General features: G+C 41.3%; 2 protein-coding genes across 3 annotated transcripts in view; both read right to left on the minus strand.

The window, feature by feature from the left end:
• LOC118924470 (carbohydrate sulfotransferase 6) overlaps positions 1 to 17,370 on the minus strand; it is a 28,203-nt gene extending 10,833 nt beyond the window's left edge. Inside the window, exon 1 of one of the 2 annotated variants that reach the window (XM_036909300.2) lies at positions 17,141 to 17,370. The gene's annotated coding sequence lies outside the window, so the exon portion shown is untranslated. Of the gene's footprint in view, positions 1 to 17,029; positions 17,090 to 17,140 lie in introns of those variants that run through there. The other variant, XM_036909299.2, reaches the window with a different exon arrangement.
• Positions 1,029 to 18,839, minus strand: TMEM231 (transmembrane protein 231). Its single transcript, XM_036909296.2, has 7 exons — positions 17,287 to 18,839; positions 17,030 to 17,199; positions 6,161 to 6,289; positions 5,695 to 5,838; positions 4,797 to 4,878; positions 3,224 to 3,329; positions 1,029 to 2,882 (listed from the first exon to the last, which is right to left on the minus strand). Exons 1-7 carry the CDS (start codon positions 17,735 to 17,737, stop codon positions 2,702 to 2,704), a joined length of 1,263 nt encoding a protein of 420 aa, XP_036765191.2. The 5' UTR covers positions 17,738 to 18,839; the 3' UTR covers positions 1,029 to 2,701.
• Positions 18,840 to 21,308: the final 2,469 nt, after the last annotated feature.

A 21,308-nucleotide genomic window follows, 5' to 3' on the forward strand; every position in this document is an offset into this window, starting at 1 on the left:
TGAAACAGGGAGGTGGGAGGTCGAAGTTTCTTTCTGAGTCTTTTGGGACTTGGTTGTTCTCAACCCTGAAATAACCTGCACGTCACAATGTCGCATCTTGGGCCAGCCTGCTCTTGGCCCCAAGAAGTGTACTTACGAACAACTTGTTTTCCTTAGGTTTCTGTAATTACCTGTTTCCCCAAAAGGTATTTAGAATTTATCTGGTCAGAAAGCAACAAAATTTAGTAGCATCATGAAGTTGGTACTGTTATGCACATTTTCCAGATGAAAACTTGGGGGCTCCAAGAGAGTTCCTCCACCCCGTGACAAGGAAGAGGCAAAGCCAAATGCCCATTCAAGGTCCAGAGGACCCTCAACGCCACTAGGATACAGTTCTTCTGTCTCCCATCCCAAAACGTTTGGTAAAAATTGTTACAAGCAGACTATTTGATATGGAGACCAAAATAAAAAATTCTTCTGCCTGAAAAAAAAAACTTTAAGAAGCATGAAGGGAAAGTAAGCAAGCAGTAGGCAGACAATTGCTTTATTAACCTTAGATGATGAGACCTAAGTGGAGCTAAAGGGACTTCACTTAATTCAAACAAAAACTGGGAAATAATTTGGCAAAATTAGGGTCTTTCCCCAGTCCAAATACTGAGTACCTGTCTGCAGCCCTTAGCTATGGGTTACAGCTCAGTTGATGAAATCCTGTATATTTCTCACCTTTTTCTCTCTTGCAGCTACACTGTATGGTTCAGGTTCAGAAGCTACCAACATCTGATCCATAAACAATTTGATATTCGCCAGACGCAGTTGTAATTTTCCAGCCAGTGGTTTCCACAGCCATGTGGATTCCACCAAAAACTCACATTTACTTGGGGCTGGACCAGGTGACGTGTGCCAGAGAGCTAACAAAAGCCCCAAGGTCTTTGGGCAGAGCCCTGGCACAGCTGGACTGCTGGTGAGTAACTCGGAGAAGTGTGCGCAACCTCCACCCTCTCTTCCTCCCTGCTTCCAAACCTTTCTCCTTTAAAAAGCCACATGCAACCTTCCATTTTAAACATTTTAATTAGAAAGTTACAAAACATCATGGTTCTTTATTAAAACATTGCAATAAAATAATTTAATAAAATAGCCAGCAGTATTTATATACATCTCTAGCTAGCTTCCCATCTCATCATCTTTTTGTGATTCACACCAGAAACCATTTTTCATTTAAATCTCAGGAAAACATTTTTAGGCATATTAACAGCACTAAATATTAAAAAAAAAAAGGCAGAGGGGCCAGTGTTAAGATATTTTTGTGCTTCAATACTTCAAAATGGCTTTGTTTCCAAAACTCTAATTTTGGTTGGCCTGAAAGAAAAGGTGCCTTGGAATAACTGAATCTCCAAGGTAAATGGAGGCAGATACAGAGGAGTGTTTGTAAGTGGGCGTGAAGCAGGGATCACAGCGGGCATGTCCTTCCAGTGCCACTGACATCTCGGGATCCCTTGAGGCAGTGTAGTTTCCTCAGGGTGAGAACAGAGAGTGGGTCTTCCACAGGCGGCACAGGCCCCTTCCAGCAGCCTCTTCGGCAGACACTCACCCAGTGGTGAGGATAATCTGACTGCACTGCTTGTCACCCTAATGGCCAGGCTGGATTGGGCTGCCCAGGCTGGCATCCTCTTTATCCCTCACCACTCCTTGTGTGCCCTCCCCAAAGCTGTCCACTCTGATGGGCGCCGTTCCTTAGTCAAGTGAAATGCAAGAAACTGGGCTTCCTCTTAGATCTCCAAATAAACTGGTTGTTGGGCAGGGGTGCCAGTACCAACAACAGCTCCTCTGTCACCCATGTCCTTTTCAAGAAGGGGGAGGGCTGTCAAGGCGGAGGAGTGGCAAGTGTCCAGGATGTTGGTTGAGGGCCAGAGAGAAAGAACCTGTTGTGAGGATCCTTATGTCCCACACTGTTACAGAGGGGGCTGTGCGTGACACAGCGCTTCTGACTGCAGACTGGTATTCCAGGCGTACAGAGGGCAAAAGGCAGGGCAGCCAGCCAGCCACAGCAGGGCAGGGATAAAGGGCTGCTCAGATGAGTCGATGACAGGCGACTGTCTGTTAGACGGAGGGCAGGTGGATGGTCCCGGTATCCTCGTGTCGCCCACCCTCCCACACGTGCATACATCCACTCTTGAGCGCTCCCTTTCTCTCCAGTTCTCCAGTTAGAGGCCTCTCAGTTCTGGAAATCAAAGCTCTGAATGGGAAATGTAGATGCCCAGGAGGGGAAAGTGCTAGTGATTTGCATATCTATCACAGAGAGAGCCCTGAAAAGAGTAAAAAGTGGTTCACAACAGGGAAAGAAATGCAGAGCATGTTCCTCAGTTCAAGAGAGGAAAAGTCTTAGCTCGGCCAGAGATAGGACTCTTTCCAAGGTGTCTGAACTGACTGTAGTTTTCTCCTGAAACTCAAGTCTAAGACAAAAAAAAAAAAGAAGAGCAAATCACAGCCTTGGAGAACACCCAGATGTTTCCACAAACTGGTCACTGGTGATTCTGCAGATGCTTAGAAGATAGGGAATTAGTGTAGAAAAGGTTTAGAAAGGAATGTTCTTTGTCTCTGATGGGAAAGCACAGATGCCCGCCCGTGTCCAGGGGCTCTTTGCAGAAAGTTCATGAAAGGGCAGTTCTCAGAAGCCCACAGTGAGGCAGCCAGGGTCCTGCACAGAGTTTTCAGAAGTCGTCTTTTAGGAGAAGTGCTCCTTATACAGTTCTCCCCGGGGCACTGCTGTTACAGGGATTGTGATCACCACCTGATTTTGAAACACAAATCTTTTGATTCTTTCAAACAACCAGAGGAAGATAAGCAGGATACTGACATACTGGATCCAGGCAAACTTTATCATTTCCCAGAATCCTGGTAGATAAGTGCAGCCAGTTAAGGAGTCACAGGTGACATTTTCTAAGTAAATGTTAAAACAAAGTTTAGACAGGAAATGGCAAAAATATTTCAAATACCCTTAAGATAAAAGGATAAAGAAGAGATTATTAAGACATAAATATGGATGATTCTGACTTAGAAGAATTGCTCAGAGAGAAATATGAACAGGAAATGACTTTTTTTTTTTCTGTATGAACAGCAGAAAAGCAGAGTCATTTCTATGGAGCTACAACACTATAGCAATTTCCAATCTAAGGCTTTCCACAACGGAGGAGTCCTCTTCTTCTTCAAAACTGAGCAGCTGTCGGCTCTTTAACAGAAAGGATATGAAATGACTTCCACGGGGTATCTGATGACAGCATTAATCACAAATGGAGCTTCAGCCGCCCTTCCCACCAGCCAGATGGGATTGGGGTCAGTCAGAATGGTGGTTACTGCAATACAATCAGGAGTTACTCCATGAAAGCTCTCTTTGGCAATAAAATACTGAAGGCTAAAAAAAAAAAATACTCTTTGACCTCTCAGGCAAATACTGCACTTCAGAACTTCTCCCAAATACATAATTCAAAAGGAAAGAGAAAATGAATGTGCAAAATTGCTCACATATTATGTTAATATGTTAAAAAAATTTGGAAGCAGTCTGTGTGTTCTACAGTTGTTGAATGGCTAAGCAAAGGAATCCTACGATACCACCAAATACCAATTAAAATGTTGTAGCTGTGTGGAGAAATATTCGTATTACAAAGTATAAAAAATAACTGTTTAGGCATTAAAGTGTCTCTAACTATGAATAGAAGCTATATTTAAAAATTTGCACATGGACAAAGACCAGAAGGAATAAAGAAAAAACACCGATTTGTAGAAAAATGTTTTTGTTTTAAAATCGCTTCATTTTTGGAATAATGCTGCTGGTGGAAATGCGGCCACCTTCTTGGTAAATGTCTACATATACTGTCCATGATGGATAGCTGTCTTTGGAGAAAACCTCAGACCAACAATCAGCCAAGTGTACTGAGTCACACCCAGGGGATGACCTGAGACCTTGCGTCTGTAAGGGACCGACACACTTGGTTGGTAAGAAACAAAATTCATCCAAGTAAATTTGAAGACCTAATTGGTTTTATTGAATGACCATGCATTGGGCAGCATCCCCTGCAGCAAGTAAAGAGATGCTCTGGAGATGAAAGAAAGGGAGAGAGTTTTAAGGGCAGGACAAGGAAGTCATAAAAAGAAAAAAGATTAATCTGGGTGAGGTCACCTTCATTTGGGAACAAAAGGGTCTTATTAGGTGGATTCCTTTGGGGGATGGAGAGGACAGTGTGACAGATTATCCTATCAGTGCTGATCAGAAAATTCCTGATTGACTGCATTTCTGGGAGAGGTTGAAACTGCAATTAAATTAGGTATTAAGCTCCGATCGTGTGACCTGGCCTAGCAGAAGTGACCCCATGTTGGGCCTGTCTTTCTGAACACTACCTTCGAGCCAGAACCTGGGGGGCTTTGTTCTCCTTCAAATGCTCATATGGGGTGAGTTACCCACATTCCCTATTTTCATCTGACCACAGACAGCAATTTGTCTCTGGCTTCTTTCATAGGTGTGGTGTGGGGAACAACTCAACAGGCTTATCTATACAAAAGGAAACCTATGGAGCCAGTGGCAGATAAATACCGCAATGAATCAGCACTACCCCGTGGGACCACAGGAGGAGGGGAGGGAAGGGGTAGGGCGCGGGTCTCTAGGTCAGGAGAAAAAGGACAAGTCCTGGGTAGCCTCTCAGCCTCCCACTTCTGAACATTCACTCGTTTTGACATTTTCATCATGACAAGGGCCCTGATTCTGTTTCTCTCCAAAGCGCCCACCAACCTGGAAAGTCCTTCAGGGGCACCTGCCCACGACTCACCATTCCTCTCCTGGTAGGCAGCAACGATGTGGGTGAGGTCGTAGTCCCGGGCAAAGGGGCTGGTCCCGTTGATGACAGACACCTGGGACACCGCAGGAGGACGTGGGGTGAGCGCCTGAGTGACTTCTCCTCTCATCTTTCTGCCTCCTGCCCCCGCAACAGGCTCATCTCAGAGACCACCCCCTTGTTTCCGATGGCCTATTCCAGTATCAGTAATCTTCTCGTCAAGGATGAACGAACTCTCTCTCAACATTAAGTCATTTACTCTCAGTCTTTTCATTTGCAGGACGGAAATAAGAGGCCAAAATCTACCTTTTACAGGTTTTATAGTTTTGTTGGAATAAGCTACCAAAGTGGGTACTTGACAGAGAGGGAAAGGAAGTACAAAAACCCAGAGGCAGGAGCTGCTTCTTGGGTCTGAGGAATGGCGAAAAGGCCCGGGTGGCCAGAAAGGAGCAAAGGGACAAAGACAAGTGGCTGGAGGGCTGGGAAGTGACAGGAGTAAGCATCCCATAAGGTTGCTGTGAGGATTAAATGAGATGATATATTTAAATCTCTTAACCCAGGGATGGCATATGCTCTATGCTTAATAAATGGTGGTTAGTATTATTTTTCAAATGTTTTATGTGAACTGAAAAAGATCACTTGGAATATGCTGTGTGTGCGCACGCATGTACCTGAAAACAACAATTTAAAGACGAAGACAGATTTTTTTCTCTCTTTGGAGATGTAAACACACGTGTATCTACCTCCATATTTTGAAAGAATTCCTCAGAAATCCTCTTCTGTGCCACCCACAGAGATATGCTATTTCCAACTTTCATTTCTTCATCTTCAAAGAACTTGATAACCAGTAACATAGAGAAACAGAGGAGATGCCAGTAAGAAGCATCCTTACGTTGTAGCGAATATCCAGGCCACAGTAGCTTAGGGGCTGCCTCTGCTGCAGCCTCAGGTCTCCATTCACATATAACTGGGACCCCGGAACAGCAAAGGAGGACTGGAGAAACGCCATGCTCTGCATCACCAATGTCGACATCCTCTGAAATCATTAGAAGAGGCATTCCCAATCCAGATCAGATTTGAAGGGCTCTGGGTTCTAAGTATCACTTGTCGGCAGCTGAAGCCTAACATACCTGGATTAGCCATGCAGGAAGCCCTCTTCCCAGAGCCCTTTGATCTATCAGTAGCTTGTACAATCAATATGACCCCAATGAAAAACATTCCATTTGCCTAAATTAATCCCAAACTACACTCAGAAAAGAGCCATCTGCAGTGTAGGTTTTCCTAGAAATAAGAAAGAAGGATCTTTTCAATTCAAAAACAAAAGGGAAAGGATGGGCTTCCCTAAGGAATTGACTTACGTGCAACTGGTAGGAGAAAGTCAAGAGGAGCTGCACACCAAGAACGTGCTCCGTGGACTGCAGGGGAAGCTCCAGTTTAAAATGTAACACGTCCATTTTCCCGTCCTGGTTCCTGTCTTCTTCTCTAGTCTAGGAAACCCAAAGAGGGCCAGCGGCCTTTGTCCTTAACAAGTCTGAGAAGAACCCACACTGTACATTGTTGTACCTAGGCAATGATCCACTATTCTGCAATACACAGGCATTATCGCCCTCACTGAAGGAAAATGAGAAAAATAAATAGGTATAAGTTGATCAGTACTGGGGAAAGAGACACAATGCATATGGTCCCTGAACATCATACTCAAGTTTCTCAAACATTCAGGCGCCAAACTGAATGGGAACTTGAAGTAGGAATAACAACAGTAAACATCCAGATGGCATTTTTCTTTTTCAGTTGTCTCATTTGATCTTTTTTGGTTTGTTTTGTTGCTGGTATTTACTTTTTCAGAAACATGCCTGAATTTGTATGGAAAATTTAACTGGCACATCAGCATCAGAATTGACTTCTACTTCTCTAGAAGTCAACTTTTTAAGAGAGAAGAGAAATGAATCCTCATCATCATGCACTCCCTGGACCGACTCAGCAGAAAAACACCAAGTGCTATTTATACATTCTTTAACCACAAGTGTCTTTGCTTCAGATTATCGATGTTGGACCGGACCTCACCTCATCACTGAGGTCAGGACTTTAAGGCCTGGCACATCTTTTAGTACCAATCAATACAATGAAAAAGGAAGCTAAGTAAAATCAGTAAGGCATTACAACTATACAGATATTTTATAAATTATGGACAAGAAAGTGCAGGAAACAGATCCAAGGAGGGAAACAAGACAAATTACAGCTTGTAAAAAAACATCAGAATCCAGCGTCACTATCCAGTTTTGCCTCCCTGTGGTCCTAAGATGACCTGCAGGGAAGACAGTTACTGACATGATTCCTTGGTGCAACTCTGGATCTTGTTGCTACAACTGATCCTCTTCCACCATCCATTCCCAGAAGGATTCTACTATGGTATATCAACATTCCCATCTGAATTCCCCATCTAGTGATTCATCTTGTTTCCACCATTACCATTATGCAAGGGAGAGATTCTTTCTTTGTTCTTTTTCAGGCTAATAAGGCCGTTTGAGATGGAGCTATCTGTTTTCAGAAACTTTCAACCATTTCTTTCCTTCTGGACAATAATGTCCTTATCCTAGGCCTTGTTATAGAGAAACCTCTGCTCTCTCTTCTGTTGGATACTGTTTTCTCTGTCCTGTTCCAACAGCTTTGCAAGTGTAGAGAAGGGATATCTGTTACCAGGGCAGACGATCAAGTTGCCGAGGCAATTATATATTAGCAATTATGAGTAGGATGGAAAAGAGGCTGCCTTGTCTTCATGTGAATTGTCTTCAGTTTGTATCTGGGAAGACTTGGAAGGCAAAATCAGGTTGACTTTGCAGTGGATCCACGCCTCCTGGATCTTTAGGGTTGGACGGGTAGACAAAGATCAAATATCTCAGACTTGCAAGAGAGGATAATGGCTGGGAGGGGACTGATGGAAGAATCCAGACTCCCAACACGGTGTGGGAGGGAGAGAAATGCGTTTCATTTGATCTTTACAGTAAGACTAAGGTAAGCAGAGCAGGCATTCTCCCCATTGTTTGGATGAGAAAATTAAGGCTTAGGGTAGTTAGGGGATGTATTGGGCAGCTAATAATGGTAAAGACACAATCTGAAACCACATCTGATTTCAAATCTCATACTCTTTCCAGAACTAAAATGTCCAGACTTCAAACTAATTAACTAACTAGCTAACCAACTCAAGGAGATGTTGGGTAGGACAGATATTTTTGCAAGAAGACAGCATCAAAAGGATGAGTGTAAGTCTATATACTTGTTTGTGCATACTTTTACTCCAAGTTCACAGAGGACAGAAATCTGGCACAGCACCAGTGTCTAGTCATTAACTCACTCACTAATCTGTCAAGTATTTTTTTGAAGGTCTACTATGTGCCAGACACTGTTTCTGGTGCTGGGAATATTCGAGAAAACAAAACAGACAAAGTCCCCACCTTTACAGAGTTTACATTTCTAGCCAAGGAAGCAGAAAATAAATGAATAAACAAATACATATGTACCACTCTCAGGTAGTGACAAGGGCCACAGAGAAACAAAGCAGGAGGTTAAAGTTAGAGACTGACCAGCGTAGAATTTACCAGAGATTTTTACAGCAAACATCCAGGAAGACCTGACTGTCAGAGACCAGAATGAAGTGAAGTGATGAAGCCTGGAAATACCTGGGGGAAGAGTGAGCCGGGCTAACAAGGTGCACATGCCCTGCGTTAGAACAGGTTGGGGTTTAAGCGATTGCGGCGAGGCCAGTGTGGCTGAGACGGAGCCGAGGGAACGAGTGATGATGCAGACAGTGCGTCTCCCACAAACGCCCCCTCACCAGGCCAGACCCTCACTCCCACAGGGCTGGCAAGGTGGGCTACACTCCTATGCCATCACCGAGACCACTGATGAAATCAACTATTTAATTCCACTTCTTTCAAGTCATGCTTAACACATATGCAACAGCTCTAAAAGCAGGCATTCAAAAAGCTAAAATTGCTTTAACACAAGTTCAAGGTTAGTATTTAAAACCCAATTGGTATGTTCAGTTAAGAGAACTCATAAATTACACCATCACCTTATTTTTATAAGTTGCAGGTGAACTTTGAGGCAATTTTTGTATCCATTGATTATACTATCTTATCCTTCTTCTTATCCCAGGAGAGAGGTATTACTAATAATAGTAATAACTAGCAATAATTAGAGAGGTCGGTACCATCATGCTCTTTATGTGGTTACAACGAGGCTAAGAGAAGGCATGTGGCCCAATGAAAAACTGGGGCTAGGATTCAGGTTTACTGACCCCAGATTCAGTGCTTTTTCTATAATATCCCATGAGAACCCTAATTTCAAAGATTCCTGGTGGTTAAAGCGGGATACCCCCTTTACAGATACAGGTGAAACCAGCACTAATATACTAGATAGGACAAATACAGGCATTGTTGCATTTAGTCAGTGCCCAACAGTCTACCTATGTCAACCAGGGTCCAATCAGAAAGACAAACCGAAATAGTTACTTTAAGAGAGGGAATTTATATAGAGGCTAATTAGTAACAGGTATTAGAGGACAAAAAAGGCAATGAGGAGATAATGCAGTGACACAGACATCACTGCAGGAAGCGGCCCCTGTGCCTAGGGCTGGAGAAGGAGGGGTGGGGGCGGCTGTGACCTCAAAGAGCTGGGACGGTGACCTCAAGGAGCTGGGATGTGACTTCAAGGAGGGAATGCTGGCCAGCTGGTGCTGGCACCTCCAGTGCTTGGAGGAGGAACCCCTAGGGCGGTCCACAAGGCTGGAGAAATACCTTCCTCCCTGCTTGCATCACCCAGTGATGTGCTTCACCCTGGTTGCAGTTTCCGGTTTCCTCCTCCTCCCAAAATAAGGCTCCTCATGCCTCCTACTGGCAGGACCTAGTAGGGAGGTGGAGGGCAAAGGAAACTGTGGTTTTCAGCATCAGCAAGAGCATCACCAAGAAAAGGACAGGGGGTCAAGACAAGACCCAGTGACCACACAGCATCTGACTACGAACTGCACTGTCTCCAGAGTGTCCAGACTTGTTACATTTTTCCCACCCAGCGATTCTACATTATTTGTTGGTTTGTTGGAATTCTGTTTGGCTCCTTTTGTTCTTTTGAGCCATGTTCTTTTATTAAAGGTTAATTTCCTAGTTTATACCAGCATTCATTTTACCATATACTTGTCATCACTGGGTATTCCATTGTTTCCTTTTTATGCTGAAAATACCCTTTGGGTCTCCAGCAAAGTAGGGGCTGCACCCACATGGCTCCTACACTCATCAGATCCTTGCTACTTGTATTTTAATGAATCTCAAATACCATCAGTTATAAAATGCATCATTATTTTACACACCAGTGAGAAAGCAAAAATATTTCCAATTAAACTATGACACAATGCCTTCTAATTACTTAGAGATTTTATACTTATTGAAAAAGCTTTAGACTTAGGCATATTTATATCAGATATCATATCTACATACACAGAAAACTGTAAAAAAATACATTAATCTGGGGATTCTTAAAACTTTATACCATGATAATTTTGAATCACTTTTTGACTCAATAATAGCTACACTTTTCTATGCAATTTTACCCTTTGTGCCATCAAGCACATTGGTGATACTGCATTTTAAAAAACATTCATAAAAGGAACTAAAATTCATTGGTCTGGGCTGTTAAGCAAGCTTTAAAATTATGTAGAGCAAGCCTCTTCTTAAGTACTTCTTGAACATTCCCTTACCTGCATATCATTTGGTTCTAGTGCTAAAATAATGTTTTATTTTTGTCTCTGGGGTTTTCTTTCAAGTTGCTGATGCCTCTTCTGCAAGTTTTGATGCTGGAATTTTTGAGGTTTGCACATTGTAGGCAATGAGGACTATGCCAACCCTGTCTTCTGGCCAATTGCTTTTTATTTTTTATTTTGGTATTAATCTACAATTACATGAAGAACATTATGTTTACTACGCTCCCCTCTTCACCAAGTCCTCTCCACAAACCCCATTAGTCACTGTCCATCAGCGTAGTAAGAGTCTGTAGTATCACTACTTGTCTTCTCTGTGTTGTACAGCCCTCCCAGTGCCTCCCGCCACATTATACATGCTAATCATAATGCCCGCTTTCTTTTTCCCCCACCCATATCCCTCCTTTCCCACCCATCCTCCCCAGTCCCTTTCCCTTTGGTAACTGTTAATCCATTCTTGGGTTCTGTGATTCTGCTACTGTTTAGTTCCTTCAGTTTTTCTTTGTTCTTATGCTCCACAGATGAGTGAAATCATTTGGTACTTGTCTTTCTCCGCCTGGCTTATTTCACTGAGCATAATACCCTCTAGCTCCATCCATGTTGTTGCAAATGGTAGGATTTGTTTTCTTCTTATGGCTGAATAATATTCCATTGTGTATATGTACCACATCTTCTTTATCCATTCATCTACTGATGGACACTTAGCTTGCTTCCATTTCTTGGCTATTGTAAATAGTGCTGCGATAAACATAGGGGTGCATCTGTCTTTTTCAAACTGGGCTGCTGCATTCTTAGGGTAAATTCCTAGAAGTGGAATTCCTGGGTCAAATGGTATTTCTGTTTTTAGGTTTTTGAGGCACCTCCATATTGCTTTCCACAATGGTTGAACTAATTTACATTCCCACCAATAGTGTAGGAGGGTTCCAATGGCTTTTGTAATGTACCACAAACAGAAGATGCACTGATTTCAAAGATGTAAAAAAAAAGGGGGTCTCAGACACACGGCATTTTCCATTCCTTTCCCTGCAGCCTCCTATAGCTTTCAGTCATATTCTCTGGGTCCACAGATACCTTGAAGAGTCAAGTCAGGCTCACTGAAGGCAAAGGTCACTCTGTACTTTTCCCATCTTGTTAGAAACAAGAAACTCAACCTTTAAAGCATTAAAAGTGTAAGAATTTTAGAGATGCTGTCCAAACCAGAAGGCAGGCCATTCTGACTTTGGAGCCATTTCCCCATGTCAGCAAGCACAAGGCCACTCCCAGCATTCAGTCATACTTTAACCTAAAACCACTGCTTCCTTGGCTTCCTGGGCAGTTTCTTCGACAGCCTGTAGTTAGTATAGCTTTATGTTCAGAGTTAGAAAAGTATTTTGTTGCCACACGGGTTAAGAGTATGAGATACCGAATACATCGTTGACTCGTAGTCTTGACTTCACTTGAGAGCTAGGGCAAATTAAGTCACCTCTCTGAGTCTCGGTTTCATCTGTAAAATGGGGTTATAACCTCTACCTCACAAGGTTACTGTTAAGATTAAAGAGATAATGTAGGTAAAAAAAAATTATAACTAACACTAAGTGATTACTACAGGCCACGAAGGATGTGAAGGACTTTAAATGTGTTGTCTAAGGATAAAAGGCTTAACATATGCCTGAGGCATAGTAAATCAATGTTAATTTTATGACTATGGTTTGTAGGGTATCACTTCACCTGCTTTTTAAAAGAATTGAGACATAATTCATATACCCTAGCTTTCACCATGTAAAAATATACAAATCAGTACATTTTAGTATATTCACAAAGTTGTGCGACTGTCATCACGAATTCCAATTTCAAAACATTTTCATCGTGAAAAGAAACCACAGTTAGCAGGTCACTACTCGTTTCCCCCATCCTGCAATTCCTCAAGCCCCTGGAACCCCTAATCTCCTATCTCTACAGAGCTATTTGGGGATTTCATATACATGGAATCATATGTGTTTTGTAGTTAGATCCTTTCACTTAGCATAACGTTTTTAAGTTTCATCCATGTTGTAGCATGTATTATGAGTCCACTCTTTTTTGTGGCCGAATGATACTCCATTGCATGGATGTAACACATTTTGTTTATCCATTTATTCATTGACGGACATTTGAGTTGTTTCCATTTCTTTGGTATCATGCATAAGGCTGCTATGAACAACTGTGCACAGGTTTTTGTGTAGATTTATGTCTTCAGTTCTCTTGGGTACACATCTACCTAGGAGTGGAAATGCTGGAACATATGGTAACTTGTAAGCTGGACTTTTTAAGAAACTGAAAACTATTTTCCAAAGTTGCTGCACCATTTTATATACTTATCTGTTTTAAAATTTTTGTTTAGATTTGTTTTTGTCTTATATGGGCACTTTTAAACTTTTCCTTTAAAAACTATCATTATAATTTAAAAATCTTGAATATGTATTACATTCCCATGGTACAAAATTAAAAAGGTACAAAGACTATGTAGTAAAAAAGTCTCTCTCACTGTAACTTCAGTCATCTAGTTACTTTCCCAGAGCAATCAATGCTGTTTCTTTTGAATCCTTTCAGAGATAGCAAAAGCATACATGCATATATGTATGTGTGAATATGCATAGATGTATACACATACACACACACACACACACACATATCCTTCCAGGTAGCATTCATTTATGCGTGTGGGTGTGTATATATAAGATACATATATACATACACACATGCATATTCTTTTAATTTTTTCTATTATTTTTGTATAAATGGAGACATACAATTTTTGTTTTTTTGTACTTATTTCTCTTGGAGGTTATTACTGTACATCAGTATATATAGAACCACTTCACTAAAAACAAAAGCTATGTAACATTCTGCTGGGTAGATGAACCACAATTTCTTCCGTGAGATTTCTATTGCTACATAGGTTGTTTACCATCTTTTCCCATTACAAATGATGCTTCAATGGGCAACTTTTTACATGTGTCATTTCATGTATGTGCACAAACTTTAAGACAACTACTATAAGTAGAAGCAGGCACATGCATTTGTAATTTTGACAAATACAGTATGTTCAGATGGACAAACAGTCCTTCAAAGAGACTGTACCAACCTACACTCCTACCAGTGATATACAGGAATGCTTGCGTGTTTCCCTACATCTTGCCCAGTGTTATCAAACTACAATTTTTGCCTTTGATGGATAAAAAGTGATATAAATGCTTTTTAAATGTGCATTTCTCTAATTATGAGTGTACTTTCACATGTGTAAGAGTTATGTGTGCTTCTTTCCCTATAAACTGTTCATTTTTTTGGCCCATTTTTCTATTAGATAGTTGGTCTTAAGTTACAGATCCGCAGGCACTGTTAGGAAAATTAGCCCTTTACAAGTAATACAATGGTAAAACAATTTTCTTAGTTGTCATTTATGTTTTGACTTTGCTTACGGTTTTTACCATGCCAGTAATTTAAAAAATTATTTTTTATATAGCTGCATTTACCAAAAATGTTCATGTCCTGCAGATCTTATGTCATCCTTAGAATGACCTTTCCTACCCTCCGATGCAAAAGCTTTCATTCATTTGATTTAGTACTATTATGATTTCATAATTTAAATCTAATTTTAATTTATCTGGACTTTATTTCTGGTGTACAGTCTGAGGACTGGCTCCAACTATACTTTTTCTAGATAGCTTCCCAGTTATTTCAATACCATTTCACTGCATAAGTCACCTTTCCTTGCTGTCTTAAAATGACACCTTTGTCCTAGTTGGGTTCATTTCCATGCTTTTTATACAAATCCTCAAACCTTAGTGCTTCTTATCAATAAGTTTTAAAGTATAGTTTAATATCTGGTAGAGCTATTCTCCTTGTATTTACTTCTTTTTTCTCCTAGATTTTTTGCTTATGTTTCCATATGTCTGTTTCAACCCCACAATTTTCATTGAGAGTGCATCAAAATTATAGATTAACATAAGGAGAACAGACATCTTTATGATGCTGAATTTTCCTATTTAGGAACATGACCTGAATTGCCATTTTTTCTCTCTTTTGTGTTGTTGAACAGTCTTTTGAAGTTTTATTCATATGGAACTTCAAAACTCTTGTACATTTCTTAAGTTTATTCCTAACTAGTTTTTCTTTTGTGTTGCTGTTGAGATCTGTACTTCCATTATATTTTTTAACTCATTTATGATTTCAAACTACTCTCAAACCACATAGTCAGCCAGAGAGGAAGCAAATAATTTACTGAGAAATACCGTAGATGATAAAATCATAAATTACTTATAGACACTGGCTTAGAATGGAGGGGGGAAAAAAACCAAGAAAGAGGAGCTTTGTTTCTGTGTTTTATAGTGTAAAATAACCCAGTATTAAAGAGAATTAGTAGTTATGGGCACCAGAAAAGTGAGAGGTAATCTTGGTTTCACAGATTTAAAATCAGAACACACACGCACCAGCAGTCGGAGGAATATGGGCAGTGCCCTCAAGGGAGTAGTTTCTGGTTACAGAGATAAGAAGCTAACTAGCATTCCAGGTGGGGAGCCAAGAAATTGTGGTGGAAGACCAAGTGAAAAGAACAAATGAGTGAAACCTAATGCTATACCTTGTTTTCATGATTATTTAAAATTTTCATGGTTATTTCTTATACTCAAGTAGCCAGAAAAGTACGACAGAGAGGAATATACAAATGTGAAGAAAAAAATTCTACCAAAGATTTAAAAGACAGGAAATGATAACCTAAAGTAAAACTAACAAGTTAATTTTTTGTTTGGAATAAAAAAATAAAAAAACCTTTGCCTCCACATTTGGAAAGGAAACAGGGACTCCTGCAAGTCCAGTGGGTATATAAAAGTAAGTGGACCTCAACACTGGCCTCTCATCCAGTCACCCTTCTCCAGGGGTATTAGAATCTCAAAAAAGAATAAAAACAGGCAACATGTCATGATTAGTGAGGAGCTACTGAAAGAAATTTGTCTCCTACTCTATTTTTTTGTTCCCAGTTCTTTTACAATCAATTTAACAGACCTGATAATTTAAGGAATCAAAATGTTCAGCAATGTGTGCTACAAAACCAGCAGATTTCCACCCCATGGCAAATATTTTCATCTCATTTACCTGATTATTTAGAAACGTATTTCCATACCTTCAAGTAACATTTGCATTGGCATTTCTCATTTCTCACTTTTGAGAATTCTCTACTGATTTCCCACAAAGAGAGATGAAGATTAATTTTCTTGCCCTTCCTCTTGCCAGCCCTCCCATCCCCAGATACCTTCTCCCCATTCCACCCACCCACAAAAAGTTAAACTCTCCTTCTGGTTATCTAAGTAATAGGTAAACCCTATTCACAACTCTGATTACTTTGCCTTTCTCACTTTTCTCTTACTTCTCGGAAGTGAATAATTATTTTATTTGCTTGCTTAGTTTTCTATATACTTATACAATTTCAACAGCTTGTTTTCCAGTTCCCTGAAATTTGATGTTTAGAGGTGTAAGATTTACTCAAAATCTTGTTCACTGCAACATTCTAATAGTGAAAAAAAAAAAAAGAGCAAATCAAATATCCATCAGTAAGGAACTGGTTAAATACATTAGTTATTCCATAGCATGAAATACTTTGCAGCTGTTAAGAACATCCTTGATTAACCAAACTGAGCCTTTAATTTTGTCATTATATATACCTGTAGCTCTTCAATAATCTACAATGAGCACGCATTTTTAAAACTAGAATACAAGAAAATTTAAAGTAATCAGAAAAAAGTAATCTGAAATAAATTTTGTTGTTGTTATTCATATGACCAGATTTAAAACTTTCATTTTACTTACTTGCTGGAATAAGTATGAATTTTTGTTTTCTCAGCTACACAGATTTGACTTGTAGGACGCTCATCTCAGAGCTATTCTAAAGAGATTCAACTTTGGAGAGAGGAAAACCATAATCTTCATATTTCTAAAGGAAAATGTTTTCAGAAAATAAGCAGAAGGGCAGTGATTGTCCAGGAAGCACTCTTTCTGAATCAAATATACATTATAGAGAGTGAAATGCTTCCTTGTCATCCGGACAGCTGCTGAAACAGCATCTAATGAGACAAGCCCAGGGAGGAGGGACTGGACCAGCAGCACTTTCTGGGCAGGTCGATTAACCAATCAGCGTCTTGGCTTCCACGAGTAGAGTCTGCATAAAAATATATGCCCATTTCCGACGGCCAGACCCAAGGGAGTGACAGGGGGCGGTCAGAGACATGCTTTCCCCAGGCTTCTGGACTCGGTAGGACACTCATACGCTGGCAGCAGTTTCTTGGGGTTGGGGACGGCTTGGAGAAGTCGAACGAAACATGCGATTTAATTTCCAGGAAATTAAATATATGCTCAAGCTAACGAATTTGTGTACGCTGCTTCCGTGGGTTCTAAGCTCGCCCCCTTCTTCCCTCCCACTCCCGTCCGAGTCCGGGTGGGAGGCTAGGCCCAGCCGGGAACCACGCACCGAAACGAGCGGGACGCGCAGGTGATCCCGCTGCAGCCGGTTGAAGGCGGGGAACGTGCTCCAGGCCAGGAACCCGCCGCGCTCGGGGCCCAGCAGGACGACGAGCAGTACCTGATGCTGGAAGCGCACGGTGGGCTGCTCCTCGTAGCTGCTCCGCTTCAGCCAAAACCCTGAGGTAAAGAGGACAGGAAGGCGGCGGGGAGGTCAGGAAGGCCGCGGCGGGGAGCTGTGTCGCGCACCGGACGGGACAGGCTCACCATGGCTGCGGAAGGCCACCAGCAGCGGCGGGATGTACGTGAGCGCGGCGGCCAGCAGCAGGAACACCGCGGCCTTGGAGCAGAGCCCTGCGCGGTAACCGCGCTCGATAGGGTGAGAGAACAGCTCGTACAGCGCCATGAGCGCCGTGACGAATCCCGCCGCCAGCAAGGATCCCTCCGCGGTTCCAGAGGAAGGACCAAGTTTGGCTTCTCCTGGTTGCCATAGCCCTGGTCTCCACGGCAACAGAACGCAGGCAAAGGAACCAATAGAAAGGACGCGGGGCATGGTAGGGGTGGGGCTAACAGGGCGCGGAGACCACTGGTTGACTGTTGATCTCGCTGGACGCGTTTCGCACGCTTTCCCAGAGGGCTGAGCGTTAGTAGGGTGTTTCTGTGCATTGAGGTCGTAGTCGTCCTCCGCGTTAACATTTGTGTAAAGTAAGATTTTCATAAAAAGTCAACTAAAATACTTGCTGTGTGCCATCTGTTAATCTTCAATGTGGTTCATACTTAAAAGTCCAGCCATTCATGGCACACTGTACCCTGGAGGATAATGCACAGAACTGGCAGTGGTCCTGGGTCTGGTCCTGGCGTAAGACCAAAGCCAGGTCCCTTTATTTCCAAACGTTGTTGTTTTCACAATACTCCACAGCAGGACAGACTCGGAAACAGGACACAAATCTGGCTCTTCGAGGGATAAATGATAACTACATACCTCTCTGCTATATTTACTTTATATTGGGTATAAGTCTGGCAACCGGTTGTAAGAGAAGCTATGGTCCTCCCCACAGATAACATTGGCTTATCACTTGAATGCTTCCATTCAATTGAATGCTTTCACCACCACCCCCAAACCATATTTTGAACATGGCAGAAAGATTTATTTTAACTACTCTGTGCTCAGTGTGGAGTCCAGTAGTTGATGCCCCTATTTTGGAAGCAACCTAGAAGTGGCTTTTAGATGAAGAGAACAGCTGAGATCCTAACAACACAGACACTGGGAGGTCAAGACCTGCCCATTTGGGCCTGCTTCTGGTTTCCAGACAGCCTGCTCTCCTGCCTTATGGAGAGGTGTTTTCACTTTGCTTAATGAACTCCTGCCACTTGAAACTTGAAAAAAAAAAAAGGCCTGCCCAGCTATCCAGGGTCCTTACCACAGTCCAAGGTGACAATGTCATCAGCCAAAAGCTGCTTTTTTCTGTATCCAGTCCAGTCCTACTTATTCTTTCTTTGAAGCTTTTCTGGGGTGGCAACACAGCTCAGCTCTTAAATACAGCAATTGTTAGGTTTAAATAGATGTTATGATTCTGACATTACACTACATCTATATTTTAGGTGGATGGCTTTCATTTATTTAAATAACATTAAAATAAGGTTCTAGAATAGCTGGTTCTAGTGTCACCTTTTGAGGGTGACTTCTCTGTTCTGAGGAAGTTTTCCTTCAACAGAAGGAAACACGTTAGCTAATGCTATGAGCCTTGCAAAAGCATTTACTAATAATGGATACCAATATTTTACTCTTTGCTTCCATTATTTGAAGAAGCTAGTCTTTGACATTTTGTTTCAATTCTTTAAAAAGAGAATTTCGTTTTTTATAAAATGCTAAAGATATGTATATACCGTGTTTTTTTCATACATTCATGATTTGAGAACTACTCAGTTTCCATTTCCATAATTTTCTCATGTATCATACAATTTACCGCTAAGGACAAAGAGAGTTGTTCTCTTAAAACAACACATTTTAATCATGTTCCACTTTCTGGACATTCCCATTCTGGGTGTCTTGAACCAGTTTAGAACTCCTGAATGTTTGATTCAAGGCTTTCTAATACCTCTTTCATGTTGAGATTTATCTGTGTCACCGAACCTTTGGCTTCCCAGTTTCCCTTTTCACCTCCGGCCTTTGTTTCTACCTGTTTTGGAAAGTTTATCCTTTGGAAAATGTACCTTTCTCTCTAAAGGTGAATCTAACATAAGATTCACATTCTCTGTGAAGTCTTTCTTGATAAGTGTCATTGGCCTCATGGTGGCTCCCACTGTCCCAGCCATCCTGCAGCCTCCATGATCACATACCTCCCCCAACATCTGCAATTTATTCTGCATGTTGTATAAATCTGATAATGTGCAATTACATATGTAATCACTGCCTTATTTCCTCTCTTGACTCACCTCTTCAACTAATTAGTCTGTCAAGGAAGGTATCCAGTGTCCTCAAAGCATTCATTAAGCTAAAGATAATGATCCGATAGGTAAAAAAAAAAGGTGACATGTTATCAAGACAGATCAGAGAAGCCAATTAGAATGGGAAACTGGAAAAAGAAGTCAAGAAAGTAGCTAAAGATACAAAACAGAAAGACACTGCATATTACTGAGACCATCAGGTTACATGTCTATAAGTTGGTGAGCAGTACCTTTCCCGAGAAGTGTACTAAGCTCTTCCAGGTGCAAAGTGGTGTATACTTGCCTTGGACTAGGACACAATGACCAGCTCTGTAAAGGGAAGTAGGGTCTTCAGTTTCTAACTAGTTCACTGATTCATTATCAGATAGTGAACAACCATCTTCATTCCTCAGTGCTCAGTTCTATTTGCAAAATAGGTATTTTCATTTTTTCACTCACTCTCTAGTGGACCTCATCCAGTTCAATAGCTTTAAATACTTCTAAGTTTGACACTCATAGGTCCATCTACCTATTCTACATCTTCACTTAGTGTGTCTCTTGGGCATCTCATATTTAATATATCCATAACCAAACTTTTGATTTCAACCCCACACTGGCTCCACTCTTTCAGTAAATGGTAATTTCATCCTTCAAAAAACCTTGACTTTGACTTGTCCCTCACCCCTAATATCCAATCTATTAGCAAATTGGATATCAGCTCTACCTTCAAAATATATATAGAATGCAACTGTCTCCCCCCACCTCCATAGACACCATCTTAGTCTAAGCCTACATCTTCCACCCAGATTATCACAACAGCCTCTTAACTGTTCCCCATGTTTCCATGCTCAACTTCCCATAGGTTACTGTCTTCACAGAAGCTAGCTAGATCACTTAAAAAGGAAAGTTATATCATGTCACACCTCTGCTTAGAACCCTCTAGTGACTTCTCATCTCATTCTAAACAAAATCCAAAGTTATTCACATGGAATTCAAAGCTCAAGGGTTTTGTTCTGGACCTTTTTTATCTCCTAACATACTCCCCCTTGGTGATTAGCTATAGCCATAAGGGGTTCCTTCCTGTTCCTAGAATATTTTGTCTAATTAGCACTTTACCTATTTTATCTAATTAGCAATCTGTCACACCATCATTTTCTAGTCACTAACTGCTTTATTTTTCTAAACAGTGCCTATCATTACCTGACATATTTATTTTTTGTCTTGTCCCACTAGGATGAAAACTCCAAGAAATCATAGGTGTTGAACATTCTATTCACTGCTTTTCCCCAACTCCCAGAACAGAGCTCCTGCATACAACAATAATAATTTCTAGGTACGAAATTCAAGATTTTTCACTCCATTAAAAACAAGCAAGCAAACAGAAGCATATTTTGGTTGCTCAGACACACGATCTTTAAATAACAAAAATACTTTTGGAATGGACCTAGATTCCACAGCATCCATCAGGAACTTCAACTGTAGGAAATGATGAATGACAATGTCCTAACATTCAGGCCTATCAGATGTATCAGAATCACAATCATGTGGTGAGGATCATGTGCCAAATTAAGTGAATATTCTTGTTACATATTCACCAGCTCATAAACAGATGATGACCCAGAACAGACTACTTTGATGACTCCGCTAGGGAGAAAAGGAATGACATCACTGGAGAATCTCAAGGCATATGCTCAGGCAGGTGACACACACACACAGGCTGTGATTGCTGAATCCCACGCTGACTTCCAAAGAAGCTCGTCTCATGACCAGTTCTCAAGGGAATTCTCTGAGCCTGGTAATCACCTCTAACTCCTCTGCTAGTTAGGATTATGGGGTCTCTGTGATCAGTGTGATGCTACATT

Source organism: Manis pentadactyla, chromosome 15, assembly GCF_030020395.1.
Source record: "Manis pentadactyla isolate mManPen7 chromosome 15, mManPen7.hap1, whole genome shotgun sequence".
NCBI lineage: Eukaryota > Metazoa > Chordata > Mammalia > Pholidota > Manidae > Manis > Manis pentadactyla.

What these genes read in the sequence shown, in the direction of transcription:
- TMEM231 (XM_036909296.2), bottom strand. Translation starts at nt 17,737, where the DNA reads ATGAAAATCTTACTTTACACAAATGTTAACGCGGAGGACGACTACGAC. An exon ending in GCCTGGATATTCGCTACAAC is followed by an intron (nt 4,879 to 5,694) that starts GTAAGGATGCTT and finishes GCGGTGTCCCAG; the next exon opens with GTGTCTGTCATCAACGGGAC. An exon ending in TGCCTACCAGGAGAGGAATG is followed by an intron (nt 3,330 to 4,796) that starts GTGAGTCGTGGG and finishes ATTGTATTGCAG; the next exon opens with TAACCACCATTCTGACTGAC.